General features: G+C 53.7%; 3 protein-coding genes across 3 annotated transcripts; 1 reads left to right on the forward strand and 2 right to left on the reverse strand.

The window, feature by feature from the left end:
* Positions 1 to 3375: 3375 nt before the first annotated feature.
* Positions 3376 to 4667, reverse strand: SLS55_006140 (uncharacterized protein; the record flags this gene model as incomplete). Its single annotated transcript, XM_066777577.1, has 2 exons — positions 3376 to 4508; positions 4565 to 4667. The coding sequence occupies 2 exons, from the start codon at positions 4665 to 4667 to the stop codon at positions 3376 to 3378; spliced, it is 1236 nt and encodes a 411-aa protein (XP_066631672.1).
* A 1881-nt stretch (positions 4668 to 6548) lies between these two features.
* SLS55_006141 (uncharacterized protein) lies at positions 6549 to 7793 on the forward strand (the record flags this gene model as incomplete). The annotated part of the gene is made up of 4 exons (XM_066777578.1): positions 6549 to 6700; positions 6751 to 6824; positions 6880 to 7097; positions 7182 to 7793. The coding sequence occupies 4 exons, from the start codon at positions 6549 to 6551 to the stop codon at positions 7791 to 7793; spliced, it is 1056 nt and encodes a 351-aa protein (XP_066631673.1).
* Positions 7794 to 9141: 1348 nt separating this feature from the next.
* SLS55_006142 (uncharacterized protein) lies at positions 9142 to 9807 on the reverse strand (the record flags this gene model as incomplete). The annotated part of the gene is made up of 1 exon (XM_066777579.1): positions 9142 to 9807. The coding sequence occupies one exon, from the start codon at positions 9805 to 9807 to the stop codon at positions 9142 to 9144; it is 666 nt and encodes a 221-aa protein (XP_066631674.1).
* Positions 9808 to 11488: the final 1681 nt, after the last annotated feature.

Here is an 11488-nt window from a genome sequence, read left to right on the forward strand (position 1 = left end):
ATAGTCGGGCAAGTCGAGAAATTCGGTCTGTCTCGTTGCGAGCTCGGGAACTGCTGTAGGCTTCCGCTGCCGCTTTAGCTGGGTCCGTCTTTCTCTCGGGGTACCGCTCGATCTCACGGGCCCGTTTCTTCCTTTTTCCAAAACCCCAACGCCCTTGCAAGTTGAGATGGTAAGCCGATGGAGTACCGATATACCGACAGAAAAGGAAAATTACTCGGCTCGAAAACAAGTTCCACATGAGATACGAAGCTTGGATGACCGGGTATAAGATCCAATCGTTGATGCGGCGAAATAGCCAAATAACTGGCCGTACGACTTCCCTGCCGGTTGTCTTTGCATTTGCCAAAGCAAATATCGTGAGGGCCATGGCAATGAGAGCCAACTCCACCATGCTGACTAACGTGGAACGACTGGGAGCGTTGCTCATGCTGAAGATACCTGTGGCAAAACCCAGCGGAAGGAAGACTACCGTAACATAAGTGAAGAGGTTGATGTTTTCTGATCCGCGAAAGCTGATTTCTTCTCGAATCGATGCCAACCTGCTAGTGAGGGAGTCCCGGAATGTCTTTATTTTTGTCTTCAAACATTCCAAGTCGCGGACCTTCCTTTGATTCAAAACCTTCAGCTTGGTAATTACTGGGCGGTAGGCCTTCTCATCGTTCCTGGTCCATCTGGGGCGTTCTGGCTCTCGGTCCGTCTCACGCCGGGTCCATTGCTCGACCCTCTCTAAGTTTTCGCTCAAATCATCCTCTAAAGCTTGCAAGATCTGTTCAAAGAGCCGCCAACGTTCAATGATGGAGAAATAATCCTCGCCACTTCCTCTTTCAGCTAGCTTGAATCCATCTTGGAGAGCTTTGGCGAGAGGGTTGAACGGGATCGAAGCGTGAGCGCTGAAACAACCCCTCTTAAAAACGCGTTCTTCGAGCTGAGGTACTGAGAATATTGGAGATGAACTCGCTTCTGGAGCCTGGAGCGTATTTTTTTGTACCCAGTCCAGAATTGCACATGTGCTGTCGTCAATCTCCTCAATCATTCGATTGAATAAGAGAAGCTCAAGGACTTTTCGCTGTTGCCAAGGGTGGTGTTTTTGTTCGCCGTTTACAGAAGGAACTGTCTTCTGGATGAGGTCCATTTTCTCGAGTCGATTTTCTAGAGTTTTGTCGGATTTTTGGAGGTTGTGGTCCAAGAAGTGGCATGTCCAATACCGATCAAAGAAGTCGCCAACGAAACGGAAGCTCATGGTTTCGCGTACGAGTGTTTTCTCTCTGATTGGGTTTCGTTCTCCCATCTCTTCTATGATCTTCACGAAACTTGAATCGGAAGGTGTCTTTGCGCTTTTCTCGGGACCTTCGAGTGTTTCTCCCAATTGATCTTCCAGCAGTTTGAAGAAAGAGAGATGGAGCTCCGTTTCCCACACATTCGAAGCCGCTGTCGTCCCATCGAAGAAGTACTTCTCGTGATCTTCATGTTTGTCGAGAAAAGATGAAAAACTGTCTCTATCGTGTTCAGGAGAGGCAAGGTAGCAGACCAATGCGGTCTCTTTATCTGCATTGGCCAACCAAATCAACCTCTTTTTGGCGTCTTGGACTGTCCTCTGTTCCTCCAAGGCAGAAGTCATTTCTGCGTTGGTTTGGAGTCCCTTCTCGATCTCTTTCCCCTTGCTCTTTTTTGGTATGTCAATGACGATGCCTTTTTTCCCCAATGGATCAGAGAAAACGTTGATGGCCCATAGGCAGGAGCTTGAAGCTAAACCAATGACCTTGTTGGCTCTCTTGGTTGTACCGGCGGTTCCGAGGATCTTGGAGAAATATTCCTTGGACTTTTCCCTAAGCCCCTTGAATTCTGGTTTGAATGTGAAGTCCACCGCTGCCGGCCCATCTTGAAGCCAATCGTCAGATACCTCCACAAGACCTTTTTGGTCAATGAGGTTGCTAAAGTTGACGAATGGAAATACTTTGGTCGTCAACTTCCCGATCCTTCCGCTGTCTTTGGCCGAAGCAGTGTTACCTGAATCTTTGTCGGTCTGAGGGCCTTTAGGTGATTCATGGCTTTTGCCAAGGTGAACCCTTCCATACATCCAAAGAATGTAGGGGAGTTCAAATGCTGTGTGCCAGTAGATATCCAGTTTCATTTCGTCCTCGTATAATGCTGGCTCTTGGGTTTCGTCGAGTAGACCGGGAAATAAGCCATTCGAAGATGAAGTTCCCATGAGAATCCTAGACACGTCATGGAAGACACTATCCGCGGAGGCTGTATTGACTCGTTGCTTCCTGGAAGTCATGATAAGTACCAAGGCATACCACAAGGGTTTGGTCCAGTCCAGATCTTGGTAATCGTCGTGGAAAGATTGCGCGTCAACCGCGTTCTTCCAAACATCACGCGTATACCTCAACGCTTTCTCTGGTCTCATGGTTTTCTCCTTTCCGTGCTCCTTTGGCTTTTGCTTTCCACCCTCTGTCCCTCCCTCTTTTCTGAAGAACCCCAGTTCCATCGCATGGAACAAGGCAGTGTCCTTCGAATGGAACAGAAATCTGCTTTCTGAGGAGGTGCGGCGAGCCGCTAGCATTCGCTGCTTAGAGAATGGATTCTCGGTTATGAATCTCTTGATTGTGCTCTTTTGGAGATCTTCATGGCAGTATTCGTTAAGGAGTTCGTGTTCTTCCTCCCCGTCTTCGGGCGGATTTCCGTTCGGTCTTTCAAGTACCTCTTGGAGACGAAGGTCTTCTACGGATATTAAGGCTCTGCAGATCAAGACATGGTCTCTCAGATAGAATTTATCTGGAGTGTCGTCATCGTCATCAGACTTTCGCGGGAATGCATACTTCCCGCGAACATTGGCACTATCCAAAGCCTTTATCCAGCATCTGATCTTTTTCTTCAGGTCCTTAGAAGCTATTTCATCATCCAAGGGGAACGTTTCAGAATCCTGGGCGCAGAAGTGCGAACAGTAGTCGGAAATTTTGAGAAGTTGGAAAGGAGTGTCGGCCAACGAAGCAGGTGGCAAGTAATCCAGATTCGAGATTGCCTCTCCGGTAACCCAGTAATGAGGCGCAAACTGTTGTTCGCCGGCTGATGGTTGGGCCTTCTGTTGTTCGCCGGCTGATGGTTGGGCCTTCTGTTGTTCGCTGGCTAATGGTTGGGCCTTCTCACAGATCCATTGGATGTGGCCTCGGCACGTCTTCTGGATTCGAGCGCGGAGATGTTCAAGGTAAGGTTGTAGCGCCTTGCAAGTCTGACATCGTTCTTGTTCCTTATCTTTGCATTGGCAAGGTATTGAATGATCTGGCAAATATTCTTTCGGAGTTTTGCGTTCGTCATTGACATAGTCAAAGATTGAAAGCAAGAATTGGAAAGCATAACTGAGCATCATTAGCACTATGTATCGCAGAAGAGAATTAGGACAACATACAAGCTAGCTGGTGATGAAACGCGATGACCAGAGAAATCTCCACACGTCAAAGCGATGGCCAAGCCGCCGGGCGACACAGGAACACTACAGACGGAGAGTATGTGTTCCAGATTGCGTCGGATGATAAAGTCAAGGTGTCGATCGGCTGAGAACTTGATCTTCTGGTACGAGGTGTTCGTTTCCAATTCTTCCTCGTCAATTTCCGCATCATCCCAGCTTTCTCCCGATGACTTGAGCTCCAGCTTGTAGGCCATGGTGATTTCCAGAGTCCCATCCTGAAGGAATTTTTCTTTTGCCTCCTGAGTGAACTCGATCTCATGCATCCGTCCCTCTTTATTCTCTATCTTTTGAAGTTTGCGGTATGCGAAAGGTGCCATGATCAGCCCAGCGACTGGCTGAGCATGACCACCATTTGGGCCTTGGCTCTCCCCGTGACCGGAATCTGATGGCAACTGGTGAAGGAGGATCAGTGGACTGTCGCCAGAGCCTCTTGGTCGAAAGTAACCCCAGTCTTGGTCGTTGAAGTGATTCTCGGGGTCCACAAAATCCAGATCTCGAATGAGAACGTCCGAGCTAAATCTGACTCGGGGAAGACTTGGAAGGGGTTCGCCACCGGGCTTCCAGGTATATTTCTGGAACACGGTGCCATTGTTGCAAAAGTATTGCACTGATAGGCCGTCAACCCTGGCACTTTCCTTAGTATTGCCGATGGATGTTGTCAGCGTGTATAGTGGCCAACGATCATGGATAAATTCCAAAGATGGGCAAGCCGTGCGAAGTTTCGACAAATCCTCATGCTCGCTTTCGAACTCAAGGCGGAGTCCAGTGCGAGGGTCGTCAGATATTTCCACAAGTCTTTCCATGCGAGGTTTGACGAGGTATGGTTCGGGAGTTTCGGGGAGGTCCACGCAGAAGAGGCCAGACCGTCCATGGTTCAAGAAGCGAGAAATTTGTATGATGTGCCCATACGCGTTGACGCTTGCTGTGGTGCCATCATCACCGAAGGATGCGTAGGTCTTTCTGTTTCGCGCTTTGTCTGCAGCGTCGTCGGGGATTTTGCTCCAATGATCTTTCGGTATGGGCTCGGTCTTCGACTCGCCTGGAAAGGTCTGCATTAGAAAAATTCTTTCTTGATGCTTTTGGTTCTGTACTCACCAACTGAGAGGCTTTGAGAAGTTCCGTCGGCATTGCTTTGGGTGTAATCCCGCCCCAGACCTGCCTCGGGATCACCCGGGGCATCCCCTTCCGGAGTTGCCATAAGCGTGCGGGCCCGTCTTCAATGTGGGAGGATGACAACCTCGTGAGGATGGCTGACGGGGCAAGACGATCAAGATGAAGAGCCAGGTTTGATGGAAGAGCGTATGAAGTACAAGATGGCAGAATGAAGTGTAGAACGTGGTGTTAAGGATGAGTTTATAGACTTTTCAGAGGTGCAGGGCGTGGGAGACGATTTCCGCAAAAGCAATAACGACTAACTCAAGAATCAAACCTCACTCCGTCTACAGCGCTTTGACGCTTCCCCCGTAAACATGCATATACACGCCGATGAGGCACTGTCCGCAGTGCGGTGTGGAGGTCGGGGTAACAACGCCTTGCTTTTTTCTGTTGTGCATTGCGCGGTTTACCTTACGCGCTGTACATGTTGAGCTTGAACCTCCCATGTCTTGATGCAACAATTTTCCCTTACGGTGCTCGTGGCTGGCTGATCAAATTGATCGGTTGCTCATGCAACATGTCCCCGTTCCACCACAGAAATTGTCGCGAAGAGAGGCTTCTCCACCTTGTGGGACGAATCTCTTACTTTTTGGGCTAGACTGCATGCATCTCCCACTGCGAAGGACCCAAATCCAGGTCGGACCGCTGGAGGCTGCAGCTGCGGCTGAGAAGTGGACCCTTGTTTTATTTTGTTCTCAGTCGGGTTGGGAGTCGAGGACTTTTTTTTAGGAAAGCCGAGGGTCGACGCGCCTGCCGAGAGCTGAAGGGTATCACACGCAGATCCACCCAGCTGAATGAACCCTGCCCCCGAGACGATGCTCTTTACCAGGGTTTGAACACACAACCGATCGAGAAAGCCTCGTGATGCACAATCCGGCTCTTTCCCTGCACTTTCCTTCCTGCCATGCATGAGGTCGACAAGGGTGTGACGCAGGGTGTGCAGGGCCCGCCTGCCGACGATCAGTGGCAGTGGGGTGTCCGGCATTGGTTGGCGACATCATTGGGGCTTCTGCAATTCGGCTTCATTGACGCTGCTTCGATCCGTCCGACCGTAGGCGGCATGACATGTCCCGATTCGGCGCGGTACATACGTTTCGCAGGAGCTGACTGTGCATGAATGAAGCACTGCAGCTACAGCAGCTTGCGCATGACGACAAGCATCGGGATGTGGTTTCACGCCGTCGATGCCATGCAGCTGCCGGAAAGGGTGAGAGTCTCGCGGTACTAAGCATGCAGAAAAAGGAGTATATGATGCTCATGCAAGCGGTGACGCCTACGTTGTCTGGTTTTGAGTAAGATGCGACTGTGGCGGAGGTGGAAATGAGCTCGGCCGGACTGAGTGAGGGAGGAAGCGATTCAGCTTCATTAAACCGAGAGTCAGGTAGGTGGGATGGGGCCCGCTGAGGGGGGGTGGATTTCGGCCATGTTGGAGTCAGTGAGGATGGGGAGATGGCGACGGGAGGTGCGAGACAGGCAGAGACACCTGAAGTCAGTGCCCCTTGATTGCGATGCTTGGCGTGGTGTCGCGAGATGCGGTCGATCTCGGCGCGCTAGACGGGGTTCAATTAAGCTTGAGATAGGCTAGCAAAATTAAAAGCTCGTAATTTCTGGGGGTTGTGGGTGAAAAGCTTTGCATTCTGGAAGATCTGTTCGGTTGCAGCAGGTGCGACGGCAGAACGCGCGTACTGGCGGCGCTGATTGGGCCAGCGCACGCAGAGGATCCGGCTTAGCCCCCTTCCGCCGTTTCATCCCCGCCATCTCAATTTCTAGAAGTCTGGTACCCCCTATACCTGCGTAGCGCAAATTCTCACGTGCGCAACACCTGTCCTTACTTTTCCCGCGGGCCAGCCTAATTCAGCTCAACACAACTCCATCCCCCGCCCACCCTCCCCCAGCCCATCCCTTGCCATTGACTGTGCCCACCATGGCCGCCGCCAAGGACGATGTCAACCTCCGCGGGCCCGACGACGGCTCCGACGACGAGCGCGCCGAGTCGAGCCAGTTCCTGCCCGCGCCCGCCACCGCCCAGGAGCCCGAGGACAAGCTCGCCGCCATCCCCGTCTGGATTTTCGCAGTGTGAGTGCCGTCTGCGCGCGCCCACGTGCCCCGACTGATTGCGTGCGCAGCTTCTGGATCGCCGCGAGTGGCGGTGTCATTCTCTTCAACAAATGGATCCTGCACACGCTCAAGTTCTCTTTCCGTAAGTTGCAGCGCCGCGCAGCCCCCAATGCGCTCCAGACTGATAGTCCCTGAAGCCATCTTCCTCACGACCTGGCACTTGACCTTTGCCACCATCGTGACCCAATGCCTGGCCCGCTACACCAACCTGCTGGACTCGCGGCACAAGGTGCCCATGACGCGCGAGGTGTACATGCGCGCCATCATGCCCATCGCCGTCTTCAACTCGCTGTCGCTCATCTGCGGCAACGTCGCGTACCTGTACCTCAGCGTGTCCTTCATCCAGATGCTCAAGGTACGTTTCAAGCGAACACGGCCCCCACGGCCCCACCCCTGCACCCCCCTCAAACTTAAACAAAACGTGTTAACACCGCCTTAGGCCACCAACGCCGTCATCACCCTGCTCGTGACCTGGGCCCTGGGCCAGGCCCAGCCCAACATCACCAAGCTGTACCAGGTCGTCTTCATCGTCATCGGCGTCTTCATCGCCTCGGTCGGCGAGATCAAGTTCGACCTGCTCGGCTTCCTCATCCAGATGGGCGGCGTCTGCTTTGAGGCCACCCGTCTGGTGCTCGTGCAGCGCGTGCTGTCGGCGCCCGAGTTCAAGATGGACCCGCTCGTGTCGCTGTACTACTACGCCCCCGCCACCGTCGTCACCAACTTCCTGCCCACCCTCATCTTCGAGTACCCCAAGCTCACCGGCGCCGACATCGCCAGCGTCGGCATCTTCACCCTCATCTGCAACGCCAGCGTCGCCTTCCTGCTCAACTTCGCCGTCGTGCTGTTCATCAAGCGCACCAGCGCCGTCACCCTGACCCTGTGCGGTGTCCTGAAGGATATCCTGCTCGTCGTTGCCTCCGTGCTCATCTTCTGGGACCCCGTCACCATGACGCAGGTCTTCGGTTACGGCATCGCGCTTGCTGGCTTGATGTACTACAAGCTCGGCCCCGAGAAGTTCTGGGAGGTTGTCAAGTCGCCTCTCGGTCGGTAAACGATAGAAAGGGAAGGAAATGGAATGGTGGTGGTTGCCGTGATGTTTCCGCGGAAGTGTTTTAGAAGAGGAGGGAAAAGAGGAGTTGGGGGAGTAAGATTGGTTACCATGATCTGAGAGCGGAAACTAATGTGGAGTATGATGAGCGAAGCCAGTGAGGGCTTTGTTATGTCCTCTTTTCTATCAGCCTTCAGGAAGGCAGAAAGGAGCGGCGTGTTTGGCTGCTTCCTTTGGGTTGCCTGGGAGGTTCTTTCTTTGGCGGATGTAAACCGATGTAAACATGTATTTCTTATAGACTGGTTTGGCAAAAAATGAAGATCCGATAGAACGCATAGGTCTTCGAATTTGAGAAGCTTTTTATACAGGTTCGACAATATTATCTGAAATAGGCTCAATCCGATTGGATACGACAACCCCACCTGAGCTCTATGTCTCAGATCAGATCGGTCGTTTCAAGCGGTCGGACTGCAGCCTATAACAGTTTCGACGCACCCAGTTCCGGGTTATCATGTCTCCCTTTTCCTCTTCTCCTCAGGCAACCCGTAGCGCGAGCATCGATGCAAGCAGACCTCCACCGAAAGTTTGCAAGAAGGACTAAGCCCACCCACATCTGTTGCATGCTCATGTACGTGCCTAGATAGCAGAATTCGTTTTCCGGACGTAGATGTAAGGCTCAAGCACGGACATATTCATCCCGCTATTGGATTACGCTGCCCACGTGGGAGGAATGTCTCTAGCGTGCACGGCGGGACTCACCGATAGCTCAAATCTTATCTGTACCTTGCTGTCCGAGCAGTTCCAAAGCTGACGTCATAGCCGCCACCGCCTACCTATCTCTCTTGCCCCATATACCGCCACTCACCGCATTAACATGCGGTCTACGTAGCCGCCATTTTACCTACCTACTCGCTAAGTGTTTACAAGGCCGTAACTAAAATATATGTATGGGTCCATCTTGCAGTCGTCCATCTCAGGCGGAGGAGCCAGAGGTTCGGATGAAAAATAAAAAGCACCACTTGAGCTAAATTTACTCAGAGAATCACTACGAAAAAACTTGCGTTGATATTGATAGACTCTCTACATATTTTTGTCAATATAAAATCTCACGGACATAGTGTTTACTCCACACGCCAATGAGTTCTGTACCCGGAGCTCATAATGACACCATGGCCCTCGTTGTGACACGCACGGCAGCGTGTTTCAATGGGTAATACCAAGTGCTACACGCAATCATAAAAGGCAAAAGAGTATATGAGATTTTCCAGTAATCTAAATGCTAACGTTGCCATCCAGAAATGCAGAGAGATTCGAACAACACGAGATCAACAACGACGCCACGGCAGAGCCCTCAGTCGGTGCAGCAGTAAACCTTCTTGCCGGAAGTGCAAACATTGGTGTCGGGCCCATACCTGCTCTCAGCCCTCTTCTTCGTGCCATCGGGGCACTCAGCGTCGCACGCCGGGGCCGAGCCATGCCAGCTGCACGTCCCCTTCTCATTGCGGATCTCAACAGGCCAGATCTGCTGAATACTCGCGACATTCGTGCCGTCGATCTGGATGACCTCCTCGACATCGTCGTTGTCCTTGAGCGCGTCGAACTCGACCTTGTTCCACACGGACCCCCTGCTCTCGTCGATCTTGTTGCCGTCGCGGAACATGACCCATGCGACGCCCGACGACACCTGCGCGAACGCCTTGCTCCAGTTGGCCACCGCGTCGTTGTACGTGTCGCCGTCCTTGTAGTTGCTGGGGTCCGAGATCCCGAGCACTTCCACGTCTTGGATCTTGATCAGCCCGTGGTCTTTCTTGTAGCTGATGCAGGATCGCGCTGCGCAGCCGCCGCCGGTGTAGAAGATGGTTTGGTCGGCGCCGATTGTCTTCGCGGCGCGGATCGCTTCACGGAAGCTTTCGGGAGAGGGCGCGTCGTCGTATTTGTCGCCGCGCTGCTCCAGGAGCGGGGCGGCTACGGCGAGCTGGGCGGTGACGAGGATGGTGGGGATGGTGGAGAACTTCATGGTGTTGGAGATTGATGGCGGTGGTGGAGTAGGATATGGATTGACTTGCGGCGATTGAATCGGAGAGTTTGACTGGATGAGATGGAAGATAGAGTTGTAAGAGTTTAGGGTGAGCTGGAGAGTTCAAGTGGATGGATTGAAGTACTGATGATGGAGTGGTGGGTTTGCTGTTGTGTTCTTCTGCTGAACATGAGCCTGTTCTTATACGTCTCTCAAGATACCATTTTACAGAGTCAGAATGGCGAAAATAATACGAAGCAGCCCGTCGAAAATTGAAAGTCCGTCGGCAACAAACAGCCTGTCAGCCACCAACGACTTTGGTGAAGGCCGCGCGGGATACTCCTTCGTCAATTCGATCCGGAGTCGATGCAAAACGTCACCGGAAATTCATTCCTGAGGCCCCAAACCTGGGGCCCAAATTGAGGTCGTGGCTCGGGCCGCATGACTAAGGTGGCTTGTTGGTGTTGGTGTGGCCGTTGGAACGGTCGGACGTCCGAGTCCGCCTCGCCGCCTAGAAAAAACCGCCCCCGGCCCCCATTTCGACCTTCAGCTACATTGCTCCTTCCCCCAATGTCAAGCGACGTTTCAAAGACAGTCACGTCATAGCATCCAGAACCGAACCGCGCACCGTCTACTTCAACTCCACCATTCCGAGTTTCCGTCCGTCCGCCATCCGTTCCAACCACCACCACCACCACCCCATCACCACAACGCCAACAGCAAGAAAGAAGAAAAGATGCCGTCGTCACCCTCCCCACCACCACCACCACCCCATCACCACAACGCCAACAGCAAGAAAGAAGAAAAGATGCCGTCGTCACCCTCCCCACCACCACCACCACCACCACCGCCCACACAAGATCAGATCCTCTCCGCCCTCGCCACCTCGCCCCTCCCCCACATCCTCGCCCTCCTCTCCGCCTGCCCATCGCCGCCTCCTGCCTCGGCCCTCGCCTCGACCGCCGTCACCCACGACCGCGGCGACATCATTACGCACCTCCTCACCACCGGCACGCTCCCCGTCCACGCCATCCCGCGCAAACTCGCCGTCGCCCAGCAATCGCGCTCCGTCCTGCAAGCTCTACTCGACAGCGGCGGTTGGGACATCAACGAAGACCTGGGCAGCTACCGCGGCAGCGCGCTGGCGTCGGCGGTGCTGGCGCGCGCGCCGGCGGACTTCGTCGCGTGGTTGCTGCAGCGCGGCGCGGATCCGAACGGGCCGTGTGCCGGGGTCGATCACTGCGGGCATGCTTTGAGGGTGGCGGTGCAGATGGCGGATGGAGAGGAGGGGGAGGGGGCGTTGGCACCGGTGGCAAGGATGCTGTTGGAGAAGGGCGCGGATGTGGATGGGTCGCGTGCGCTGCATATGGCGGCGCAGAAGGGCTGGGTGCGGTGGGTGAGGGCGTTGGTGGAGGAGTGGGGGGCGGGTGTCGATGCGGAGGGGATCGATGTCGATTGGGCGGGCTCGACGGAGCGCGAGATGGGGATTGGGGCCCCGCTGCATTATGCGGCGAGGAATGGGCATGGAGAGGTTGCAAGATATTTGGTGGGTAGGGGCGCGGATTTGGGGCGGAAGGATAGTAATGGTCGCACGCCGAGGGAGGTGGCGGAGCTTTTTGGGCATCATGAGGTGGCGAGGGTTTTGACGCTGGAAGGGTAGAGAATGAGATGCTTGGTTTGA

The sequence above is a fragment of the Diplodia seriata genome (genome assembly GCF_021436955.1).
Source record: "Diplodia seriata strain FDS-637 chromosome Unknown scaffold_6, whole genome shotgun sequence".
Classification (NCBI taxonomy): domain Eukaryota; kingdom Fungi; phylum Ascomycota; class Dothideomycetes; order Botryosphaeriales; family Botryosphaeriaceae; genus Diplodia; species Diplodia seriata.